This window comes from Myxocyprinus asiaticus, chromosome 42 (genome assembly GCF_019703515.2).
Source record: "Myxocyprinus asiaticus isolate MX2 ecotype Aquarium Trade chromosome 42, UBuf_Myxa_2, whole genome shotgun sequence".
In the NCBI taxonomy this organism is placed as follows: domain Eukaryota; kingdom Metazoa; phylum Chordata; class Actinopteri; order Cypriniformes; family Catostomidae; genus Myxocyprinus; species Myxocyprinus asiaticus.
In genome coordinates, this window is record NC_059385.1 from 4,001,649 (window position 1) to 4,029,451 (window position 27,803).

At 35.1% G+C, this 27,803-nt stretch overlaps 1 protein-coding gene across 2 annotated transcripts in view; it reads right to left on the reverse strand.

The window, feature by feature from the left end:
* Positions 1-26,840, reverse strand: part of LOC127432571 (cAMP-specific 3',5'-cyclic phosphodiesterase 4D) — a 255,863-nt gene extending 229,023 nt beyond the window's left edge. For both annotated transcript variants that reach the window (XM_051683815.1, XM_051683814.1), the window contains exons 1-2: positions 26,784-26,840; positions 1,801-2,039 (exon numbers count right to left, since the gene is read on the reverse strand). In XM_051683815.1, coding sequence (XP_051539775.1) covers positions 1,801-2,039; positions 26,784-26,825 — 281 coding nt within the window. In that variant the 5' untranslated portion in view covers positions 26,826-26,840. The remainder of the gene's footprint in view (positions 1-1,800; positions 2,040-26,783) is intronic.
* Positions 26,841-27,803: the final 963 nt, after the last annotated feature.

Here is a 27,803-nt window from a genome sequence, read left to right on the forward strand (position 1 = left end):
ATCCTGACCAGTGCTGAGAAAAGAAACAGGTGCCATGTGATACTGTTTATGTGCTGCTTCGACCAATGTCTGATGTGGTTTTTGCTTGGGGACTTGCAAATGGCTGTTGTGTTTGCATAAGTAATGAGGTCAGTCTGTGCAGGTTATTCATTAACATTTAAAAGTAATAATTAAAAGTAATTAAAAGTATAGCTATGTTTCAAGTTCTGCTTAATGTTAATCATGTCGTTTTATGTTATGACAAGGGTTGGTCTTTTTAGTTATAGTGGGTAGAATGGTGTCCCTGGTTCAAAGCTATTTAAATCTTTCTTACTATGTGTTAAAGAGATATGCTATTGTGCACAATAGTGCTTACCAGTCGTAGGAATGTGAAGTATCATTGTGACTGCATCCTCGTCAGGTTGTTCCATTCTGGCTTGTGTTTGCATAATAGTATTCTGTATGTGGCATACTTGTCTAAATATTGGTCGGGACATGTCCCTGTCATCCCTACCTAAATCTACATTTATGATTCTTACATATTTTTTTAATTAACGCATCGCTGAGATGTATGCAAGTTACAAAGGCTCCTACAATGTTCACAAATTAACTCGTGAAGAAAAGAAAAACATTCTAAATAGTCTTGTCACTGATAACCGATGAATGTCCACATTAAAAATCTATATCTGAATAAAAACAGCATTCAAAAATCAGAATTTAGGCTACATGCTTCAGGTGAAATCAGGCATTAAAATATTTTAATGGAATTTTTTTTTTTTACATTGGAATAGATTAATTACTGCTTAGTACTTCAGTAACCTGGCATAGAAAAAATATTCTGTTAAAATAAGAGATTATGTTTTCTTCTAATGTTGCCTTCAAGTCATGTCAGAACAATCATTATTACGAGCCCATATAAACGCCACCAGAATATTATACCAGTAGTTACCAGTGGAAAACTTTCTTTGGGGGATTTTCTTTAAGCCCCGACTTTCCAAAATATATAGTGTATTTTGAGCAGAGATAAAGCTTGCCAGAAATATTTCTTATTTAGCCTTGTTTACAAGATGACAAGCTTTTGAGAGAAAATATAATAAATATGAAATATGTATATGAAACGTTTCCACATTTTTCCATACATCACATCCTAATTAAAACTTAATTAAAAACCTAATTAAAAATTAATACTTAAGTAGAAACTTCTGGGAGTAGGGATGGGAATTGTACAACATAATGATTCTGATTCCTTTAATAATTCCGGTTCCATTAACGATTCTTTTAGTACTTTTTATGAAGAATTATTTGGTAATGAGAAATGCAATTCTTATTGCATTTACTGCCCTCAGCAGACTGTGACCAGTTCATGAGATCACTTCAGATTTCGACAGAGCAGATATAACAAATCAGAAATAAATGGTATACAGTCGGACTATACTAGGAGCGCAGTGTGTTTTGTGCCCTGGATTCAAAAGAATTGGCTCATAAGAGTCATTTATTCGGTAATCGGACTACACTGGTCACGCCGTGTGTTTTGAGCTGTAGATTCAAAAGAACCAGCTTATAAGAGTCATTAGTTGAGGAATCGGACAACAAAGTGTTCCGTCTGCATCTGTGAAAAATTGCACATTCAGGGACCATTAATGTAACAAAGTCATGAAAATCACACCGTTCCAGTATTATTTTTTACATTGTTCACCAATCCTACCCAGGAGGACTTGAAGGCAGCACAATATCAACCTATTATGACCGATATCAATAAAAAAAACAGCAATATTGGCCACGATATATTGAGGGGGAAAAAATCTGATGTTTTTTACTCACTTGCCAGCATCAGCAGAGGTGATGGCGATGGTTGGGGGGATACGCAGTGCCAGGGAGGTGGGACGGACGATTGGCTCGTTCTCTTTGCTGTTCCAATCATGTTGCTCAGCTTGCCGGAAGACCAGCGGGGGCAGCTGCAGGTTGCGGCTGGAGCGCCTGCGCACATGTAAGGGCTCCATGCCTGCAGCGGCTCCCTCCTCTGCATCTGCTTCCGGGGACCCCGGGGACCCATCACACACCTGGCACAACACACAAACTTAGCATTTACTAGTGTTTGGTCTTCCACTGAGCTGTGTGGAATAGATAATACACAGACTGGGCAGGCAGTTTTGAATAAATGGCCCCTCAGAACTGTTCCACAGCATGTGTAGGGCTTTTATACCTCCAATCATAGGTGTATTACAGACCAGGCCAATGGGGCCAGTGCCCAGGGGCCCTTGACTACCAGGGGCCCGGAAGGGACCTGGACTGCAAGGTCTCGCAGCCCATCAACTTTGAAAACAAATATTTATATACGCTTGAATTGGTGGGCCCCACAACTTAGAAAAGTCCCCCTCAATGGGGCCCTGTGACTATGAGGGTCCCTAGCCCTCTTATAGGACCCTTTTGCCTTCTTGTTTCTAATAAAATTTTTGAGCCTCTCTTTAACTCTATAATGTTACACGTATCATATTTGATACATGATTTCTAAATAATTTACATTATCAATATAATCAAAACTTTGCTGAAAACCCGCCAGTATGCAATGCACTAGATGTCTACTGCCTCCTGGTGAAAGTTTCCATGCTCTTCTGGAAGTAGAAGACCTTGCAATATAATTTCCAAAATGGCTACCTTCATACTGTGATGCACTCGTCTTTTTGATGTGAAATCTTTGCTGATTTTGATGAAGTAAAATTAACAATAAAGTTTATATTGTTACTGATATTTCAAAATTAGTATTTATTGAATTAAAGTAACGTGCTTGCTTACAGTTTTCATATGTTAGGTTTTATAGGGTTGAGCTTTATGTTTTGTTTGAAAAGTGCTGTCAAACAAAAACATTTATTATAAAAAATAACTGGGCTTAGGTGGTTGGGAAAAAGTAGGCACTGATGTTTTTATTTTGTGTGGTACAAAAGTCTGATTAAACTAGATATGTAAAGTTTGTTGATACAGAATATATCATGTATCATATTTTGGTTTGACAAAACCTTGTCTGAATTTTAAAATACTTATAAATGCTTCAAGTTAGACATTTGTACAGATTTTACAGTAAGAAAGAAAGAAAGAAAGAAAGAAGAGAGCATCTTACAGCAGATTACAGGGCTTATGTGTAAGTTTTGACAGCTGAAGTTTGAAATCAAGAACATTTAAAAACAGACTTTTAGCTTATTTGAACATTCTGTCCATGTAATGTAGTCTAGGGGGTTTTGGCTTAAATGATGACTTCACAGGGATTTTTTGATTGGAGAATAATAATGGTAGCCAAGCTGTAAGTTCATTCTAAAAGGAATTGACAATAAAATGACCAAATGACCACTGTTTTTGAGCCCCACACCTTTCAGCCCTTCGAAGCTCTCACAATGGAGGGTAAAGTCTTTGAAGGAAAGAGGGTGTAGGGACGAGCATTTCTAAATGGAACACACCATAATTCAGATGAGTTAGAAAAGATATGGCTGTGCGAGCCAGAACTGCCAAAAATCTTTGCCAAGTTTCACCAAATCCTTGCATAGTTGCTGTAGGTGCCTGTTTGTTAAATTTTTCAATATTTAAAGTGTTTGATGAAGTTAAAATATTTCATAATGTATTATTGTCCCTTTAAATATATGCACATGTACACATTTTGTCACATTATTGTTTTTTGTATGCATAATTTGTAGTATTTACAAGTATTTACATTGATTTTGCATACTGTCTCTTTAAGAACAGTTCAGTGAATGTTTCGATTAAGCGGTTTCTTTACCACATCCATGCTGTGTGTTTGAATAAATCTGATTGTAAATAACAGAACGGGTATTTAAAGGGAATAAAATCAATTAAAATGTATTTTGCGAGAATCTCAACTAGATAATTGGACCGGTGGGGCCCTAAAAGGATCCTTGCTTGTCATAATCTGCCCCTGCCTCCAATGGAATGTGATGTATTCATATAAATGGTTAAAGGGCCAGAAAACTATACAAATTCCCCAAATGATCAGGCAGTTTTCGGTGGGTCGGTGGAAACTAGGCCAGCTACATGCAAAACATCAGTTTGCATCGTGTGCATTCTACAGAAAGTGTGTGACTTCCCCAATGGTTTTCTCATTAATGAAACTCTTAAAATGTGCTCATACATAAAGTAATGTTCCAGGTTCAATACAAGTTGAGCTTTCAAAAGTACAGCCACAAGATGTAAACATTAAACATGTTAATATGATTTTGGAGTGATAAAATAATTTACTACTGTAACCTTTTCTGTGTAAAGTCATTTCTAATTTTACAATGACATAAAGGTGTTGTTGACTAAAACAACAACACCATTTATAGACACATAATTAGGAATTCAGATCAGCTGAGCTTGATAGAGGGGGAAAAAAACTTTCTAAAAGTGTAAACAGCTTGCAAGTCTGTTTTTTTTTTTTTTTTTACTCACTGCACACTGCACTTAAAGTTAAAATTAAAAAATATATATATAAATTTTTGCAAGATCTCTTTTTCAGTCTAACTGTCATTCGGTGTGCGGACAGGTCCCATTTCACCCCAGAAACAAAAGGAAAGAAAAGATATTTAGCATATTATCAAGAAAATAAAATTACGCTTATTTTAGGACCATGAGATGTTTGTTTGTAATGTGACATTATTTTCATGACAATTAAGATAATTACCATTATGTGTCTGGATACTTTTGTGATTTTTAGTTATTCCCTTAATTCTCAATGGTGATTCTCATTAGATACTCATTACTGTACCGATCACACACCGGACGCATCTGGCGGACGACATGGCGCGTTCTAAAATTCGAAACAGGCTGCTCAAATATTTATCATGCCATGGAGCACAACTCGCATATTTTCCATTAAATTCAACCCAAATCATTATCAAAGGACAGAGATTATTTACTTTAGCGTTCTTCATTCTTGAACAAAGGAAAAACCTTGGTAACTTTTATGTGTACTGTCTGCAACCTGAACTGCATCAACGTGCCCCGTGTTTTATACCTGTGCCGTGTCCTAGCCACGACATGGCGTGGCACTTCTCGTCTGGTGTGCAACCGCTTTAATACAGTCATTTCTTGCATTATGGTAATGAGAATGGGAGGAGGGGAGCTTAATCGTCATGAAAATAATGTCAGAGTGCAAAAAAAAACTTAATGGTCCTAAAAACAGGCATAATTTTCTTTAAACAAAGCATAATTTCTTCTTTCTTGATTCTTATTTTTGGGGTGAAGTATAACCTCAACTGTTGTTCTTGACAGGTTTCATGAGATTCAACAGAGCACTGAACAGCATAAATAGACATGCAGAAAATTGGTTGGTGGCTCTAATTAAAGGCATGACTTGAGACTAATTCACAAATTAAGTCAATTAATTTCTTTAAAGAGGAAGTCAAACCTCTTGGGGCTCTTGCTAGGATTCGCTTTAAAAAGAACAAAATATTTCTTAGTGAAAAAGTTCCAGAAATGACCAACAAAGACACATATAAACTTTCACTACTTATTTTTATAATGAATTGACTGCAATTTAAGCCACCTTATTTATATATTTTCAAAGAAGGGAAGCATAGTTTAGCTTTAGTTTAGCTTTACAAAGCAGTCAAATTGTGTCAACAAATTTCACAAAGCAAGCAGAAAAATGTCTTGACCGTATATTCTGGGCTTGTGGTCATGAATTATTAAGATGTCAAACATTCTGTCAAGTATCATTATTTATGGGACATTTAACTAAGCGCAGATATTCCAGAATATTTGTGTGCTCTGTGACTTACACCTCCCAGAAACCCTCCACCTGCTGCTTACAGCAGAGCGCAGTGCTTTGTTCCTGGAGAAAACAGTTGATTTTAGGCTAATTTCAACTGGTGCGCACAAACGGTTTGGCAGGTGTATTCTGGGAAAACGGAGGCATAGGTTACCGGTTTGGCGTGGGCTTAATGGTTTGAAGATGCTGTGGACAATGAAACATGACTCATGAGTTGTGCTCATGAGAAACTAAAATCTAGAATAACTGAAAGAATTCAAAACACTCAGCACTTATTAATAGATGTTTAGTCTGGCTCTAAAACCGAATTCGATCAACCTTTTTTGAAGCTGTTGTAAAAAAGACCAGTAAGCACACATCAATTGAAATTCACTCTCTGAATTCACTGCATCGATGCATCACCGACAAAGAAATTTTAATGCATTGACCATGGAGTTTAACCATCGATTATCACTAGGCAACTGTATTAATATCGAATGTGATAAAGATATAGTCTCAGATTACATAAGCTCTTGACAGATGGAGCATGCAAGATTTAAGGGGGGAAAAAGCTTTCTGTGATATTATTCATAACCATTTGCATTCATTTGACCAAGTTAATCGTTGTTGCTTTCTTTTCCAATTATGATGTTTATATTGCTTTTGTATCTACACAAACTTTTAATATTTTTTCTGCATATTTTTGAAAATATTTGTGAATCTTTTTAAAATAATTATATAAATTATTTTGGATTTCATTTCAGATTTCATGATGCATCATAATCTTTAGGTTAGGAATTGAATCATTTTCAGTGCAAATATTTTCCCTATGAACAATATTACTTGATGGAAGCACTGTTTCTCAATTATTATTACTAAAACTAAATCTTTTATTGATTAACTAGTGTCTTTTATTTGTTGCCGCCATTTTATAAAAAGCAATTAACTATGAGAAGCACTAAAAAATTATTTCTTATGGCTTATTGCCAGGCCCACACAGAATCGGCACACTTTTTTCTCTTTTCTGTGCTAATTTTGGAGGGAAAGAGTTAAACAAAGCAGGAAGTACAACATTCATATTGGTAGTGGTGAACAAACTCAAACTAGCCAAAACATCTCATAAACAAACATTCAGTAGGTGACAGATGGTAGAAATATGTGAATGTCCAATTTGATGAATTCTGCGAATTCTCCTTTTGGCAGTTCCTTTGCTAAAGTTTATTTGTTATTTGTTTGTTACATCTGTCATGTCTGTTTTGTACAGGAATGAGTGTGTCTGTATATCACTTTATGTGTATATGTGTGTGCATGTTTGTAAACAAGATGCAGTCCCAGTGGGAGACAAAAAAAAGGGTGTGAGAGAAAAAAATGTGTGTTAAAGTAAACAGGGTCTATGTAAATTTCATATTGACTTTAATTGCATCACTGGGACATTGCAAATGTTTTGTGTGAAAGATAAACAATGGTAGCATCTGTCTGGTATTAGGGCCATTAATAAGAGATAATGTTTGCTTCTGTGCATTGACTGATGTTGGGTCTGCAGGGGTCTGTGTTATTCAGGGATCATTGATCCAAGTCTATATATTCCCTTGGGAGCCAAACACACTCACATTCCCAGACACATATTCGTGAACATCTAAAGAAGCGTTGAGGACCAGCAGAAGAGTCCTCAAATGTATAGGGGAAAAATGCTTGAATCTGTACCCACAAGACAAAGCTCGATATCAACATCAAAAGCGGAGCCAGAAAACATTGACAAAAACATTGTCAGACAAAAAGACAAAAGACCTCCAAATTCTGCCACTCATCAGTTTCAATGATCATTCGTGAAATGTCAGTTCAACAACTCCTGCGATTATGGATTCCTGGTTAAACTGAAATGACAGGCCTCATCATTCTTTTGGAGGAACCTTCATGTCTTCAGTTTATCTCAGTGAATCAATAATATCGAAGGCTGGATGAACTTCCTAATAAGAAGAATGCTAATCTACACCAATGTTGGGCAGCGATTAACTGAAAGTAGCTTTTTAGTGATTATGCTTAAAAAGCCGCTAATATGTAAGGTCATGAAAACACCTTTTCCTTTTTCTAAAATGGTATAAGCAAATATGGATATGTTTATTTTCATATCCAAACAAATATGGATATGTTTCTAGATATATGCACATAGATTTTTGCCCATTTTCCCAATTTCTCTTTGCGTGTAAACCCGTCCTTGTATAACATTCCTTAACACTGACTAGTCAACTAATAGCTCAGATGATGCACAGACTGGTCGATTAGTAGTTTTAAATTGGTAGTTTTACACATCCCTACCTGCAAATTCTGCATTACAGGGTGAAACAAATGTAATTTCAGACACAACTGTTCTTCAGTAGACATTTCTTCCTGAGAAAAAGGAGCTAACACAGCTAAATATATAAAAACATCAAATCGCAATACTTACAGGATCGCAATATTTAAAAAAAACGCAACACATATTGAATTTGCATGACAAAATTGTTGTAATATCGAATCGGGAGGTCTGTGGCAATTCCCAGCCCTAGTAGCTAACTACTTTTTTAAAGTATATGGTAGGTTGATTCTAGTCAAACTACTTTGAAACTGAAGCTTACCAAGCTATTCATAATTTAATGAACACTCATCTGCACATCGCAGTGAGTTTGATAATGTTGTTCTGGCTCATGGCATTTGCTTACTCATGGTCCAAAATCCATTTTCCCACATTATCATGCAATATGGAATCCAGTTATGCTAATATTTTGCTTTGCCACCTCCGTGTGACCATTAAGGCATTCGATCATTCAGTCTGTGACCCAGCCCTCGCGCCAAAATTTTTTTTTTTTTTTTTTTAGATAAATGGATTTGTAAGAAACTAATTTATTAAAAAGTGAAATGTAAAACCAGTCAAATAAGACACAATATTAGCCTTATAATTAAAGTATTTCTCTGATCACTATATCACACCCAGATCTCATATTTGCATAAAGAAAATAGTGACCTTCATTTGTTCCCCCACGCTTGTGTAGAAAAGGGCATTTGAAGAGTGTGAAACATGAGGGTGAGGAGAGGATGTTTATTTAACTATCACTTTTAAAGAGACATATCCAATGACAGAAATCATCAGGGAATTTTTCCACTTTAAGAAAAACTAGATTTTTCTAATTGCCCATGTTCTTCCTTCAGTGTTTGTCTTACTCTATATGGGATTTTTCTGTGTTATCGTCTACCAGGTAAAAATCTGAATGCTTAAAGTAATTGCCCCTCTCCTCAACAAGGCATGTGATTTGAGGTATAATTTATGCTACGGGCCAAAGCTTAATACATAGTAAGTATTACTATTATGTACAAGCAATAATAATAGAAATGCTAAATTTTCTTGGTACCCATTTTCACGATTAATTTCTATAAATGCCTTCCAATTTTCTTGGCATTTAATATTCAATAAAATGTATTGCAAAAACTCCTGTCGCACTGGTTTTAATATAATAATAATAAGCAATATATAATTGCTATTTAATATAGCAATGTATATTGCTCTGCCTAAATTAAGCTGAAATAAGAGTTCTCAAATGAACACTAAAGACCTTTGTGTCTGAGAGAAACCACACTTGATTCCTTTTCCATTAGTTGAGTATTGCCTCGAAACTCACTGAATTACAGTCAGAAGGTTTGCTCTCGACATTTAATGCAATGCATCCCAGGAAACGGCGCGGGCACAACTGTAATCTCAGTCAAGCCCTGTGATGGATGACTACAACAAGTGCCGAGAGCAGGTTGTTGGTTATGTGTTTGAAGCAATAACTTTGTCTAAGCCCTCACAGTTGAGGTATATTTTTAGACATGTGAAGCGACTTAAACTAAAGAAGCCCAACAGTCTCAGAGTAAATGTCAGCTGGTATAGGAGATATAGTTTAACATTGGAGTGATTCTGCAAGGTTTACATTAACATTTTAATTGCATGAAATAAGCTGTTATAACATCGCTGAATATTCAAAACCTCTTCTGATAAAGCTTTTAAAAAAGAATTACTTCTGTCAGTATCATTGTAGAAGCATGAATTCTGAGCTATTCTGGAGAGACTGATGTAATGATGCCTAAACGCTTAATGTCCTCCACAATGGTTTATTATGAGTAATATAATATTGCTTTGAGTGTTGAATTCTTTGGTGCCTAATAGATCAGAGCAATGAACAGAACTCAGTGCTTTCGCCCTTTCTCAAATATGGAAATAAAGATTGAATTCTTTTCACAACTTCAATATTTATTACAACAGGGGCAGACTAGATCTGCACTTGAAGACAAAGTATTTTAAAGGGGACATATCTTGGATGACTCTCACGAAAAACTGTCAATAAAGAAAATAAAACAATAAATTTGATTCTGTAATAAATTAGATTTTATATTTTATAAATTATACATTTAATTATTATGAACATAATTTTCTAAATATTGATTGATTATTAAATAAATAGTAAATAAATAATAATAATTAAATCATTAATAATTATGAAATAAATAATAATAAATAATAATAATTAATTATTATTTTTATGACAATTAACAACAGTTTCTCCTAGATTCTTACAGTAATGCTAATATAAACACATACTGTTTATACATGTACATATGTGTGTGTGTGTATATATATATATATATATATATATATATATATATATATATATATATATATATATATATATATATATATATATATATATGTTTATACATGTATATTATATATACACAATGTATATTATATATCATTTAATTATTATTAATATACATTTTCTAAATATTGATTGATTATTTAATAAATAATAATTATTAAATAAATAATAATCATTTTTATGACAATTAACCGCATTTTATCCTACATTCTTACAGTAATGGTTATATAAACACATACTTTTTATACATGTATAAATACACGTGTATATATATGTTTATAAACAGTATGCATATTATATATACACAATGTACAGTATAATATATATCATTTACATTACTGTAATAAAAATCAAATGTAATGAATAACTAAGGAAAATCATCCTGTCTGGACACAAAGATATACAGAATATTTGTTTAAATTAGCAATAAATGAAAGGCAATACAAACACAAATACTATCAAGATGTATGTTTACAAATGTACTTTCCAATTTATATATCATATTTTTGCATTACAGTAATGAGAATGAGATTTTTTTCGTCTTCATATCCAATTATGTTGGTTATGACATGATCAGTATGATCACATTTACATATCAACACCTATTCAGCATTCAGTAACTTGGCTCTGATGAACAAAATTGTGAACTATTGGTGTGTTCATGTCATGTCAGAATGACTGTATTTATGAGTTGAGAACACGTGAACGGCACCACAAAGTCGTAATTACCAGTGGGGAACTCTGGATTTTCTTTGAACCAAGACTTTCCAAATTGGGGGTACATCAATTAAAAATGAATGGCGGAAGCAAATTAGCATATGTAATAATTCAGTTACTTGTTGATTTCAACTGTACAGTTTAGCTCGCATACTGTAAATGACGAATAGTGATAAAGCTTGCTAGAAAAAAAAGACTAATTTAGCTTCTTTACGAGGTGACAGGCGTGTGCAAAAAAACTATTTCCCATTATTATATGTAGCAGCAGGAGAATGATAAAATAGACAACGCATCAATTACACACCTAACGAGTGGCTTTCTTCATTTTGTTGCATTGATGCTAAAAAGCTGAGAGTGAAAAAGAGAAAAAGAAATATGAAATAGCAAAACAAGTATATTCATTCCAACTAAGATCACTTTCGACCTCGGAACTACAAACTTCCCAAGAGGACTTGAAAGCACCATATGCCACTAGGGGTGTAACGGTTCTCAGTATAAGTCTAAACCGTATACGGTTCACCACCCACGGTTCAGTTAGCATTTGCACCGCGGTTCATCTCTAGTTTAATAACGCATCTGGATCATACAGTTTGGCAAAGAAAATAAAGTGCCAAATAGAAACGCGCAGTTATAACCTTCACTAATGCACCTGTATCGCTCTGTAGACAGCTCTGCCTGTTTCACATGGGTCAACTTTCTACAGAGAGAAGCTGTCCTATTAACTGTTAGTATGTTAAATCATTTGATGACATCACAGTTCTGCACACATTAGTGTGAAGTTGAAAATGGCAAGTTGAGAAAACAAGCCGCAAGGGAGATGCCCCTGCGTCATTCAAGTCTCCTGTCTGGGAATTTTTTCTTTTTGCAGTCAATCACAACAGCGATGGTCATAAAACATTTACAAAACAGGCACTGTTTGCAGACATTGCTCGACGCGAGTGCCGTATACTGGTAATACATCAATGTTTGATTATTAATTTATGCCGACATCATCCGAGGATATATAGCATGCGGCGCACACAGAGCCGCAGGTGATCCCGAAACTGCACGCAGACACTCCCTTCAGTTTTTAATGAACTCAGTGCAAGTTTGGACAGACATATAACAATAACTAAAGCACTTGGAGTGTTCATTGCCAAAGTTATGTTGCCTTACTCCATTGATGAAGATGTGGGATTTCTGTGTATGTTAAAACGCTTGTGTTGCGTTAGGACACCCATTCTCATATTCATTTCAACAGCAAGGTTTTCCTTCTATAGTGATGTACAGCTTCCGAATGTTGAATATACTGTATGTTGAGTTGAGTATGAAATGCACTTTATGTTGATGCATATAGCATAAATGCAGGTAGGCTATTACTGTAAGTTAAATGTTGAGTTGGTAATTAGAGAAAAAAATGTTTTTAGTTAAGGACATTAACGAAAATTAACCATGGTTTTATTCAGTAATACTGTAGTAGCCATATAGTAACCATGGTTTTACTATAGTAATACTGTAGTAGCCATATAGTAACCATGGTTTTACTATAGTAATACTGTAGTAGCCATATAGTAACCATGGTTTTACTATAGTAATATTGTAGTAGCCATGACTGAAGTAACAATGACTGCTGTCACCATTGATTTCTGGGCAGAAATCATAGTTTTGATACAATTAAACATTGTTTTACAACAGTAATACTGTAGTTTCCATATAGTAACCTTGATTTTACTATAGTAATGTAACCATGACAGTAACCATGTTAATTTTGTGGTTACTATAATTTTACTACAAATACAATGTGCAACTACAGTAACGCTTTCCAAATCAGTCAGAAATCTAGGGGTAACCATCGACAACAGACTGAATTTCACAGACCACATCTCAAAGACCGCATTTACACTCTACAGTATCAGGAAAATAAGACCCTTCCTCTCTGAACATGCCACACAACTGCTTGTTCAGTCACTTGTCATAACTAGACTGGACTAATGTAACGCTCTCATTGCAGGCTTCCCTGCATGTGCGATTAGACCCCTGCAAATGATCCAGAATGCAGCAGCACGTCTGGTCTTTAATGAACCAAAGAGAGCACGTTACACCACTCCTGATCTCTTTTCACTGGCTGCCGGTTGATCAAATTCAAGGCTCTGATGCTGGCATACAGAACATTCACTGGGTCTGCTCCTGCATACCTAAAATCATTTATGCAGAGCTACGCGCTCACTAGAAGCCTGCGGTCGGCAAAGGAACGTCGCCTTGTTGTACCAACACAAAGAGGCACCAAAACACTTTCCCGGACTTTCAGCTTCATTGTACCACGTTGGTGGAACGACCTTCCCAACTTCATCCGTGAAGCTGACTCACTCTCTGTCTTCAAAAAATGACTAAAAACACATCTGTTCCATGAGCACTCCTGTTGCAATTTATTCTGTTTTGAATACTATAATGATGCTAGTGAAACTTTGTAATACAGCACTTTTCATACCACTGTCTCCTTAAGATGATTCGCTTATGTTTTCCTCTTTTGTAAGTCGCTTTGGATAAAAGCGTCTGCCAAATGAATAAATGTAAATGTAATGTAAATGTAATCTATGGTTACTGTAGTAAAGTCATTTTGATTTGTAGTGAGGGCAAATCTCTTGAAATGTTTGTTACCAAATAGAATATTTTTACTTTGGATTTGGCAGTAATATTTTTTTTTTATGAACATGACAAATACCGAACCGTACCGAAGCTGTGACCTAAAACCGTGATAAAAACCGAACAGTGAGAAATTTTATCCATTACACCCCTATAGTACACGGAGGTCAGGCAATTATAAAAAAGGCTGGTCATTTACATACTCTTAAAGGCAAAGTAGCAAAACCGTCTGCGGTAAAACATTTAAAATAAAATGCTACAAAAGTGTAGAATATGTTCCCTTTAAAGGTTACATACCCTGAAATGAATGGAGTCATAATGCTCAATGGAACGTGTGTGGATCATGACAAAGATTTGTTGAAGCTCTCATTCCAGAAAAAATCTTTTACACATCTCGGTGGAGCATGAAGCCACGAATCCACAACAGCAGAACGCATGTTCACCTCTGTCCAAAGTCGTGACTCATAATTCACCAGACCTTCCCAGAGGAAAATGTAATTATTCAGATGTTGCTTTTTCATAGTGCTGGAGACTACAATGAGTTCTCAGTTATTTGTTATATATAAGTATGAATTTTGAAAAGGTTAGTAAGTGATTTTATCACACTAAAATCATGTTAAAATGCACACTCTTTATGTCTTGTGGCTATACTTTTGAAACGGTGAGTATTTTAATATTTACGGATTGGCCCCATTCACTTCCATTGTGCCTCAATGTAAACCAGATTTTAATAAGAAGGAGGGACAAGTCTAAATTGATTTTTGTGGTAATCAACATAATGTTACAAATGCTGATAAAAAGACATAAATGAGTCAACTGTTGACATACAGTAAGAATATAGAACCATAAAATGAATGTGGATAGCATAGCTCAGATTGCAGACTTTGGTATCTTGGGAAATCTGAGCGCAGTTGAGATCTCATCTACAAATCTAGAAGAGACACATTTTTGTTTTTATCCTGTGGCTTTAAACAAAAGGTAGAAGTGAATTTTGAATGAATCCCAAATATCCAAGTCAGTGAGAGGAACAGGGTAACAACAATCACAATGCATTATTCCTTTAAATTATTTATTTAGGGTCACCTCAGGCTTAGCAAAAAAAAGTAAGGCAAAGCAATCAAATGCGTGTGAATAATCAAGGGAAATTGCTGCAGTGTTTCAGGAGTGTTTCAGATAAACAGCCTTCTCAAAGTGAACATGTGTTATCACCGAGAGGAGTGGTTATACATGTGTTGCTGTGGAGTTTGTGTGTGTGTGTGTGTGTGTGTGTGGCTTTTGTGGGATAATCTATTCAATTCAGCTGTTCTAGCCACTATAACGTTGAAGAGACTTGAGGATTCACGCGTCACTGATGGCAACAATTGAAGTTGAAGAATGACTTGCAGAAGAAATGTCATTTCAGGCCGCACAGCTACAAAAATCTTTTAAACTCACTCTTCTTCATCCAAACTGGGAAAATGTAACACAGCAAAAAAAAATAATAATTTGCACAAGTGTTTTAATTTACTAGTTCCAATGGACCCTTTTCACATTTCCAGATTTGGGACACTGAAGAAAATTATGACCCTGTTTATACCCCATGTATTAAGATGCGTCTCAGGTGATCTGATCATATGCGGTCAGACGAGACCCATCGCTGTTTACACCTGGTCACATGCGTCTCCTGTGACCACTTGTGTTCAGATTTCGAGGGAAGGGTCTCTGATTTCATGACGACATTCATCAATCACTATGTCAGTGTGTTACTGCATGATAGGGGTGGGAATCACAAGGTAACTGGCGATACGATATTATATCGATATCTAGGTCACGATACGATATTATTGAGATTCTTTATATTTGGTGTATTGTGATTCAAAACTACGATATATTGCAATATTTCAGTCAGTGTTTCTCATTCATCTTCATCAGACTTAAGAGAACTGTTAAATTCATATTAAAGTGCCAATTTACAAAACATAGCCAGTCTATTTCCTAATATCTATGTACAATGCAAAGCCATAAGCATAATCAATGTACTAGCTAGTCTTCCTAAAAAAATAAATTAGAGTATTTATGAATACAATAGTAGCCTAAACACTTTAAAAACATGATTTATTACAATACAGTTTCAAAACACAAAAATATAATAGATTTCACCTAAAAGGTTAGCCTATTTTATATGATACTAACATTTTTATCAAAATACCTCAGTTCATGTCACTACTGTAAAATAATAAAAATAATAATAATACATTTTAGTAAGGGAGGGTGATTATGTGTAAAGCATGATAACTACACCTTCTAAGGGACTGTATTTGAATGCCTAGATCGATTTGGCAAAGACAAAAAAATTTCCAATCATTATATTAATGTGGAAAAATGTAAATAATAGTATCAATATTTGGCATATTTGCCATAATATTTGGCAAAATATGATACTTTTTCATATCAAAATTTTTTCCCACCTCTACTGCATGATAAAATATCATGAAAAAGTCAGAAAAGGCAAAGAAAGTTCAAATAAAACCAGCAAGCTGTTTCTCCCAAATGCAGCAAAAAAAAAAAAAAATAAGAATAATAATTATCAAAGCACAAACGCAACATTTTGAGCTGAATTATCCGATATTTCATTCATCGATATGGATTTACAGACTGATATGATAATTCACAGCTTATTGTTGCCAATATGATAACCGATAATTTAACTTTTTTGTGTTTTTATCCTTTAAACTGGGACTACCAACTAATTAATTAAAAAAAGAGTAGGGGTCAAAAAACTGGGCCGATACTAATAATGCACGGCTCATTGTTGCCTATATCAATAACCGATACAGAATTTTACTTTTTACACTATAACCCTTTAAAACAGGAGCTGCTAGCTAATTAATTTAAAATTACTCACTTGAAACAAAATAGTTGTTTGAAATTTTTCAAAATGTTGATTATCTGCCGCAAGCAAACAAAACGGAACAAATTATCGGCAAACATACTGGTGGAAATTCCACTATCGGTGCAATAACAATCCCAGTTATCAGCCATTAATATATCAGTCACTGATAAATTATGCACCCCTAATAGAGAGAGATGGATTACAGCATTCAGAAGAGAGAAAGACACCAAAATTATATTTAAATCCCCATCACAGCAGTAAAGACTAGAAAAATATTATTAATAAATGTAACTATCTATGGATCGGTGGTGTGTGCGTTGTATCATATTACTTTTGTTGATATTTTATACAAGCAATGGCCCTCTTGGCCATGCATTACAGTGATTTTTACCATGGTTAATGGGCTTATTGCTTTATTAAATCATGCAGCACAGAAACAAATGAGAAAATATCATGCATATAAGCAGTGAGTCATGACATGTACAGCCCTTTATCAGAGGTAGATGGAATTCTCCCTGATGGTGTTGTGGATAAGTGTTCAACTCAATGTCCATCCAGATTTCACCTTGATCCTTATGAGATTGGAAGATAAATAATGTATCTGGAACCCTCCAGTCCAGTGTAATCTCTACAGTTAGATAAAGATTGTGAGTAAGTGGCTTGAAAACATTTCAGATTGTGTTCAACTGATAATGCACAGGGGGCAATAATTCATTTGTGATGCTTCATTTAAGTTCATAATTTCAATAATGTTAATGGCTGAAATTAGTTTGATGGTGCATGAGGTCCTTGCACCTAGCATGGCAGATTTTCATTCATATGCAGAGAAACGCAAGAAACTTCTTAAGTTCGCTTAAAACAGTGATGCTTTCCTGAAATTGTGTTCATTTCTTTACAACATGTAAGAGTTATGTCAGTGCTGAAGGTTACACAGGGTAAAGCTGCGGAACGGGGGAAGATTACGCTCATTTTTGTTTGCTCAGCTTTCCTCTGATCAGAAAATGGCAAACACGCCCTCTCTTTCAGATCCTTTTAAAATTCCTATGACGTCATTAGGGAATATTTTTACATCCTATGATACCATTGAAGAACCTTTTTAAGAACCTGAACTCGTGAAAATTCCATGACTGTGGTGACATTTTTACAAAATAAACATTAAGTGGCTCTTCACATGCATCACGTTTGGGGGTGAAATATCCACTGTGACAAATTATGAATTATACATGACCTCAAAAAATCATTTTCGGCTATTCTACAAACTCAAATTCATAAGCAAAGCTGTTCAATTACAAAGCAACTGCCAACACTGGCAGTCCGGTGTGACCAGACAGTATAAAATCATCTATCAGTGTTCTCATTAGTTAATAAATTGTCATTAGCAACGCCTAACAAACAAACCAATTAAAATGGGCTCTTTTAAAGAGGTAAGCTCTGCAGACGAATCTGATAACACACTCCGGTTATTATGCTGTAAAGTACACTGACATTATGGCTTACGGTATTGATTTAACAACCAATTACTAGATATAGATGCCTCCCTCATATTCTCTTTATAGATCCAGCTGTGGTGGGGAATAAATCACCTTGTACAGAAAACACCATCATCTGTTATTTTTTACAGCCCAAACATGCTCCATTTACAACCTACAGTGTGCTTTTAAATGTGGCCAGTTCCATTGTACAGATATTAGCTGTCTATTAAGACTCTTCTCTCAAGGGTTTGTTAGTAGCAGCACAATAAAGAGGGATTATCTGTGCTAAATGTGTGGCCACATCTCAATAGCCCTTCTCCTCCAGTCAGAGCACTGGACCATTTGCGTAATTAGTTTAAAATTGCAAACCCCACACAACCTATGAATAAAGGTGTGCGACATAATTGTAGCAAACACAATGAAAGCTCTTTTGCACCTGCTGCACGCCGGCTGTTTATTGTTGCTGTGAGCTCGGTCATTCTCTCTGGCAGTCTCAGCTAAGTTGAATTTATGAGTTCTCATAAGTAGGTCAAGCTCATCTTCTCTTGAAAGTCTGCATTTACAAGCGAAAGTCTCCTTGGGGACGTTTATTGTTTGTGGTATTGTTTGTTTTTCTTCTAGTCTACGGCACTCTGGTCTGGTAATAAGCGACTCAGAGCGACAAATTTAAAATTGCATGAGGCTTGGTTTTAATATTGCAATTTTAAAAGTCCTTGTGATAATTAAATCTTCGTAAGGTCATTTCCCACTTGTCGCATGAAGTCTATAATAATTAGTGGTGTTTGCTATAAGGCAAGTATCACTGCTATTTTTCATATTTAAGGTTAGGGATTTGAAAATGATTAAACTTTGGCATGTAACTCATCCTGCACTATTTCTGCTGCAGCTTTTTAATGAGACGTGTGCAACTACTTTTCTAAGCAATCAGACTTACGATATTCACCTTGTGAATGATAAAACTGTTATAAAATGCTCTAGACTTACATTGAACAAAGGACACAAGCCATATACACATACAGAATATCGTAGAGACTTGGGGGTGGGCTATTTTGTCTTAGGCCAGTAAGCAAGCACCTAGCAACCACCCATAACACCCTAGGAACCACATAGCAAAGTGCAAAAAAAAATAATAAATAAATAAAAATACACTCAGAACACCTTGGCAACAGCATAGCAACATCCTTACAACAACCCACAATGCCCTAGAACTGTGTCAGTGGGCACCTACAGAAAACATAAAAATCTAGTTAATAATAGAATGATAAATATATATACAATATTGTGCAAAAGTTTGAGTCAGCTGTGAAAATTTTTGTAGTGAGGATGTTTTCGAAAGTAGTCATTTTTATTTATCAGCATAAATTAAAGGCTGTAAAACAAGTACTACCATTACGTATAAATGCTTTTAAAATACAATAAATACAATATTTTATTTATACAATTTTGTATTGTTTATAAATATTTTTAAATTGTACATATTTTAAATATTGTATTTGTACTATTTATATTGTATTTATACTATTGAAAAACAATACAATGTAAAAATTGTAATAAAACAATTTATATACAGTAATGAACATGGGGTGTGCTTACAGTAATTGTCATGACAATGTCACAAAACAAAACAAAAATCTTAAAATAAAAAAGAGAATGTTTTTTGTTTATTACTGTAATAAAGTAATTTTTACTGTATAATATAAAAACAATCTGCAATACAATACAAAATAAATAGCATAAATTAAAGTCTGTTCAACAAATACTTCTATGGTGTACAAAATACTTTTAACATACAACAAATACAAATTAAATATTGTATTTATTCAATGAATGTGTACAGTAATGAGTATGGGGTTTGCTTTGTCATGAAAATGTCACAAAAAAAACAATCTTAAAAATGAAAAATAATACACAGTTTAAAAAAAATACTGTAATCAATTCATTTCTACTGTATAATAGTAAAACATATCTGTAATACATTTATTATTTTATTTAAATCAGCATAAATTAAAGGAAGCACAACAAATACAACCATGATGTTAGAATTATTTACTATTTGAATCTTTTTATTACAAAAATAACATTATAGCAGTAATAAGAATTTGTGGGTAAAATGTACATTTTTGTCATGAAAATTTTATTACTTTTTTAGTTTTGGCATCTAATGTGTCCTGCACATAATCTTGACGGGTTTTGTGAGATTCACCCCTGCCATATTTGTGGATAAGCTCATGACAGCAAGGCCAGAGGTTGTTTAACTGGGCTGGCGGTTGCAGTGTTTCATGGATATTGTAAGTGGCAGGGATGGGTGAAGGGTACACAGTCAGATCCAGTACACACTTAAACCCTGCTGTCTTTAACAGGACACTCGACTGTGTGGCTCTGCAGTGTGTGGACGCCTGTGTCTTATTACTGCAGCTCGTACACAAGCAGCCTTCCTCCGGCATCAACCAGACAGCCGTCACAGGCCAGAGTATAATGCATTTCAACATCAGCGAAACAATCACTGGCACTACTGCAGGGCATGTACGTGTCCACACCACAGCGATTAGACAGCAGCCGGCTACAGCACGGGTAGAATGACACAGTCTGGTATGCATACAGATATCTCAATATCTCACAGAAGCAATATGTGAAAGTATTTCACTGTTATTCAGTGTTGTTTTACACACTGATGAATACTAACTGCCCTCAGGTGCTGGCAAAGCTTCAACCACAAAGGGCCCCTGCTCTGTGTGATTGGCTGATAGAGGTCACATGACTGGGTAGATCTCATGAAACCTGTCAAGAACATGTCTAGGATATATTTCACCCCAGAATCAACAGAAATAAATGAGAAGTTATGCTTTGCTTAAAGAGCACATTATGGTTTTTAAACGTGCCTAATTTTGTTTTAAAGGTCTCATACAATAGATTTACATGCATCCAAGGTCATAAAACACTTTAATTTGCTCATAATTTAAATTACAGCATTACCTTTTTTTCCCAGTGTCAAAAACAACTCCATCAATGATCCGTTCTAAGGATTCATTCTAAACTCCTCCTTTCAGAGAGCCTACTTTGCTCTGATTGGTCAGATGTCCCGGTCTGTTGTGATTGGTCTACCGCTTAGTGTAGTGTTTGAGGGTGGGTCAAAGCTGTTCGCGAGTAGCCAGTGAAGACCAGAGGCGGGTTTTTTGTTACCAAATTACGTAGGTTAGTACAGGAAGTAAGTCTGGAATTACTAACGACTCGTTTCAGGTGTTCAGAATCGGTTCTTTCTTTTGGGAGTCAATAACTCCATTTGTTGTGCACTTTGATTTTTGAAACTTTGCAGACTTTTTTACATTCACAAACAGCTATATAACACACTACATGAAAGGTAATATTTGAAAAACCATAATAGGTGCTCTTTAAAATGACACCTTTTGTTTGCATTGTAATATTATTTTCATGACAAATGGGTGATTCTGACAAAACCCATCAAGAAATTCTCCTTAGCTGTGTCCCAAATGACTCACTATACACTTACAAAATGTACTATGCACTCAGCCATGTAGTGTATGAATTTTCAAAGTGTAGCATCGTCCCAAATGGAACAAGCATTCGCTGTTTAACAGCTGACGGAAGTGATGTTTCAAACGCAAGCGTTGTGTTGCCGCTAGCTTTAGCGCGCTATCCACCCTCAGTTCAACACTTATATCTCAATAATATACATATTCACACACCATGGTATGATGGTAAATCATTAAAAGTGCATCATCTGGGTACTTGTAGTACACTTCTTTTATATGCATTTTCAATGTAAACATAGTACTTGCAGTACTTATGCTTCAAAATGACGGAAAATAGTGCAGAAGTGTGCAGTTCGGGATGCGCCTCTTGTCATATTTATCCCAAAATTAATGCAATAAAGACATCATATATTGAATAAAGAAAATGAAGCCTTGCATTAAGACTTTTTGCATTGTGACATTATTTTCAGGACACTTCAGTAAATTTTCCACTTCAATTCTCATTACCGCAATGTGTTCGGATATTTTTCTTAAATAACAACTTTCATTAACATAACAGTAATTGTTTTTTTGTTTTGTTTTTAATCAGTGAGAATTAAAGGCAGTACTACTATGATGCATAAATACTTTTTTTACATCTTTTTTTGAATTGTGGTAATGAGTATTGGGTGCTTACATGTACATAACAGTCATGATGTACTGTAAAAAAATCTTTATGGCCCTAAAAATTGTCCCTTCATAATGCATTACTGTAATATAATAATAATTTAAAATAAAAAAACATTATTGTAACGTATTATACAGTATATTTTGGTATTATTGTGTATTTGTTGTGCTGCCTAAAATTATGCAAATTTCAATGAAAAAACATTGTATTACAGTCATTTGTACTGTAATACAGTAATGAGAAATCATCATTGAGAATAATGTGAATTACACAAAAACTAAGTGAAACATCTGGACACATTATGACAATATGGGGGAAATGTGCTTAACTGTCATGAAAATAATACTATAATCTTAATGGTCTTAAAATAAGCTTAATATTCTTTATGCAAAATATTTTTTTCTTTTCATTTTGGGGTGAAGTATGATTTTTGAGATTCACCGGACTAGAAGATTGTGTCATTTTGTGTAAGTTGGATAAGTGGGTTGTTGAGTGTGTATAAAGGCGAATTGTTCTTTCATTTTGTTCTTTTGATTTGAATTTTGCTGCTGGTAAGTGGTTAATCAGATCAGACTGATTGAATTATGAGCTATCAGGATGCTCTCACTAAATAATATTTTTAAGAAAATGTAGAAATGCAAAAAGATTTCTTTGAGGGTTAAGCTAATAGTTAGGGGATAGAAAATATCATTAGCTTAGTATAAACATAATAGAAGTCTATGAAATATCTCCATCATGACAGAAAAATAAACGTGTGTGTGTGTGTGTGTGTGTGTGTGTGTGTGTGTGTGTGTGTGTTGGTTTTTGTGGTTTACAAGGAAAACATTTTAGGTTACACACTAGTAATTACGAGGGTATTATGCTATAAATGTGGTTTATGAGGACACCCATAGTGTCCCTGTAATTCAAACGGCTTTAAAAACATACTAAATGATGTTTTTTTGAAAATTTAAAAATGCCAAAAGGTTTCTGTGAGGGTTAGGGGATAGAATATACAGTATAGTTTGTACAGTATAAAAATCATTATGTCTATGGAGAGTCCTTGTTATGATAGGAGTACAAACGTGTGTGTGTGGGCGGGTTTGGGTGGTTTACGAGGACTTTTGTTTAGGTTAAAAACTGGTAATTACAAGGGTATTATGCAATAAATGTGGTTTATGAGGACATTTCTAGTGTCCCCATAATTCAAATCACTTAAACATACTAAACAATGTTTTTTGAAAATGTAAAAATGCAGAAAGTTTTTTGTGAGGGTTAGGTTTAGGGGTAGAGTTAGGGTTAGGGGATAGAATCTATAGTTCATACAGGATAAAAATCGTTATGTCTATGGAGAGTCCTCATAATGATAGCTGCACCAACGTGTGTGTGTATGTGTGTGTGTGTGTGTGTGTGTGCGTGTCTGTGTGTGTGTGTGTGTGTGTGTGTGTGTGTAAAACGGGTCGGCAACCTATGGCACGCGTGCCAGCATTGGCACGCGGAGGGGTAATCACTGGCACACCAGCAACGGCGAGAGAGGAGTAGATTATTTTATTCATATGAAATGCCGCACCTGCATTCCAATCTACATCTTGTTGTAATCCTTCCTCGTGATCACGCAGCATGTTTTCACAGAAAATAAAAAATAGCACTCCATGTCAAACTGTCAGACAGATGCTACCAGACATGCCTCTGTACAAATTCACAAACCTCTGAATAACCTGGCTTTGTCAAAAGAGCATGTTGTCACCCATCGCCTGAAAAACAGGTTGTGCCCTTTATATAAATCAGTCACTCACAGTGCGGGGATGACACAGCGACTGCTGATTAGGGAAAATAGTGGTACAGTACAGCAGCGCTCAATGCATTCAGTATATTTGGAGGAACAATACGGCATACAAATGGAAATCCATTAAGGTTTCAAATGAGTTATGATCATTGTTTGTGAACCCAGACTATTAGCTTTAAAAAAATAACAACAAAAAGGCTAAGAGGAAGCTCTTTCGTAGCTTAAGAGACGTAAGGGAGTTCATGTCTTTAACTTTATCTCAGATGTTTCTCCTAAAATTAGAAGAAATAAGAGTAGACACAAATGTTAATATTAGATTAATTGTTGACACACAACAATGTGATTCTCACAAAACCTGTCAAGAAAATCTCCCGATCCTATTTTACTCCAGAATCATAACAAAAAATAAGAAATTATATCATGACAGTTACGCACTTTTTATCCCCCCGATTCTTCTCATAACTGCTGATTTTTTAAAATAGTATTTATACATCATAGTAGAACATTGTACAACAGCATCTTTTTTACTATAATACAGTACAAAAAAAAGGACTGAATGAAGGTACTGAGAATCATCATTAAAAACAATAAGAATAGTGAAAGTAAATGTTCGGACATGTTACTGTAATGAGAATTGAGGGGTATAATGTGCTAAAATATGTCCTTAAAATGATGTCACAATGCCAAAACTATTAATGGTCCTAAATATAGGCTTCACTTTCTTTATGCAAAATATAATTTCATATATTTGTGTATTGATTTGGGGTTAAATATGACCAGGACATTTCCTTGAATATTTTTGTGAGAATCGCCCTATAACATTAATTTGAATGGCGTAGCTCAGATCATTTGGCCTTGAAAGAATTTTATAAGTAATGTTCGAATTCATATTGAGATCTCTGATGTTTAATTGCATGACTTTGTAATCTTGGCAAATCTGAGCACAGTTTGAGTCATTGTTGAGATGTCTTCTGCAACTCCAGATGTGAGATTACTGGAGTCATTTTCTTCGTAGAAAAACAACAGTTAGATGCAGTAGACTTTGGATCATAAGTTTGGAGCAAAAGTGTTGTTAAAGAGAAGTTAAAGAGATTCAATTAGTTTCATCCTCCAGCCTGACTCGTCTACTCCATCCTCCCTCACTTTGAGATGTCATTTGGATGTGTAATTATAAAAGCACTTAAAGGCAGTCAGCATAAGTGTGCTCTTCTTCTCCTGGTGCTCTGTGGCCTCATTTAAAGGTATGAAAAACATTGATTTGCAGCGGCACTACTGGTCACGTTTGACGCTGATGCTGTGCGGCGATGCAGAAATATAAACTGTCTGAGACTGACAGACAATCCTATCAGAAATCACATGACCTGAAGACCTTTGCAACATGCGGCACAATATTTAGCAAAGTTGCACATGGGCCATGTGAATTCTACAGGTTGAATCTCTTTCATTTTAATTAAAGTTTTTAAAACAGAAATGAAAATGACGTGACTGTGGCAACATTTTTGCTAAATGATATTACGTGGTTCATTACATGCATGTTTTAAGGTTAATGGTCCATCGAGTTTTAAATCAACCAAACCTACCTCCCTATCCTAAAACCTAAACAACAGTGTCATAAAAAAGCAAATGTAAAATGAAAAAACACAATTGCTAAAGCAACCACGTCATTTTGTGGTGCTTCTATGACACTTTTGGCTCAGGTGTCGACTCGCGTGCTCTTCAGAACTCACAATTTGACTGCGCACAAACAAGCTTGTAATACAAACGTATGTTCAATTGTATGGCCTTACAAGTCATGCGCTATAGTTAAAGTGATTAGATGTCATTAGGTAACATTGTGTGAGGAACAGGGCAAAAACCAAGTGTTTATGAACTGATAATCTGACGTTTTACTCGTGATTTGTTTGGAAGTGAAAAAATTGCCATTGCTGTTGTAGCACCTCTAGTGTTCATTTCACTGATTCTATTAGAAAAGGTTCATTAAAAAAAAAATCATGTGTATGTCAACATGAATTGGCTTCCGCAACCATTTTATTTCAGTGATATGATGTACTTACGAGTACAACAGGATATTCAGCAAAAAGACATGTATGGCGGTACTTGATTTTATCCATCAGGAATTGATTGCTGGGTGAAAAGTGGTCGAATAGTGGTGAAATAACGAAGACAAACATTTATTTTCTTTGAAATAACATGCATTGATTAATCTTTTCAATAAGCTGTCATTTTTATTGAGAAAGTATAGTATACAGGGGCAATTTCGATTTCATGTTGACTTTAATAAGAGACAGTTCTGCTGTAGTGTAATATTGGAGCTGGGTTTTCTATAATGATAAAAACAAAAAAAACAGTGGCAAGGTGCATTTAAACAGCTTTATTCTGCCTTGTATTAGCATTTCCCTTTAAGCTTTTTCCCAGCAATTATTCAAGATGCATCAAACCTCAGAGGAAAAGAATTTCACAATTAAAAATAATAGTACACAAGAATGTGGCCAAGCAAGGCTGATTTTTTTTGAGGGCTGTGATGATGTTCCATCACTACAGACTTTCTTAATGATGAATAAAATTGCTTCCATGACTACGATGATGGAATTTATGACTCATTCTTGTGGCTCAGTCAGTAGAGCATTGTGTTAGGAACACCAAGGTCAGAGGTTTGATTACCAGGGAACACCATGTACCAATCAAAACGTATACCATGAATGCAGTGTAAGTTGATTAGGATAAATGTGTCTGCCAATTGTGTAAATGTACATACACTTTGAACAGTAAAACAGGAGTACAAAAATGTACTTACAGTTCCCAGTGTGTCTGCTGCTGTCCAATCGATCTTTTTCATCCTGTGATGTGCTGCAGCTTGTAATTCTTCACACGGTCAAAGTGCTAAAAGTGAAAAAGACATTATTGCTTGTCAAAGAGTCAAAAGACACTGAATAAAACTGGTTTAGACATATGTAGGTATGTATAGCCATCTATAACTATCAATGGTTATTGTAATATTTGTGCTCTGTACTAAAACATAGTACCTAAAAACTAGTGAGATGTCCACCTAGGCAACGTTTTAGGGATTATTGGCACGCTTGCAATGAAAATGCTGTTCCAGATGACAAGCACTTTTTCTGATTATTGCGGCCCAAAATTTTGCAACTTCTCCAAAAATGTGATCCCATTTGTGCCATTTTTTGTGTGTCTGTGTGTTGTTTTGCTGTGAGAACTGTGAGAAATCACTGTGTTCTTGTGTAATTTGTGTAAATATGACAGTAGGAGTACAATTACCAGTAAATATTGTAGGGTGTAATAATTGAATGTGCAGTAAGCTAGTAAATATAATAAATACACACCAAAACAGCATACTGTACATTTAAGAGGTGAAACCCATGAGATGGCTAGTGTGAGTACAATGGAAGACCCTTAAGGCCCCTGCATACTTAATACGAAACACATTTGCCCAAAGTATCATCATTCTTATGTTTGTATTCTACCCATTAACACTCTTTCATACACCCATACATGCAGTAGTATCAGTCTCATCATAAATTACAATAATAATAATATTATGGCTGCATATAGTGAATGCAGAATGTTTAATTACACATTATCAACTGCATATAAATTACTTTAAATCATCATCAAGTAGCTTCTTTTTTTTTTTTATCTGGGTGGCGGAGAACAAGTCTCAGTTGCCTCCGCTTCTGAGACAGTTAATCCGTGCATTTCATCACATGGCTCGTTGTGCATGACACCGTGTAGACTCACAGCATGTGGAGGCTCATGCTACTCTCCACGATCCATGCATAACTTACCACGTGCCCCATTG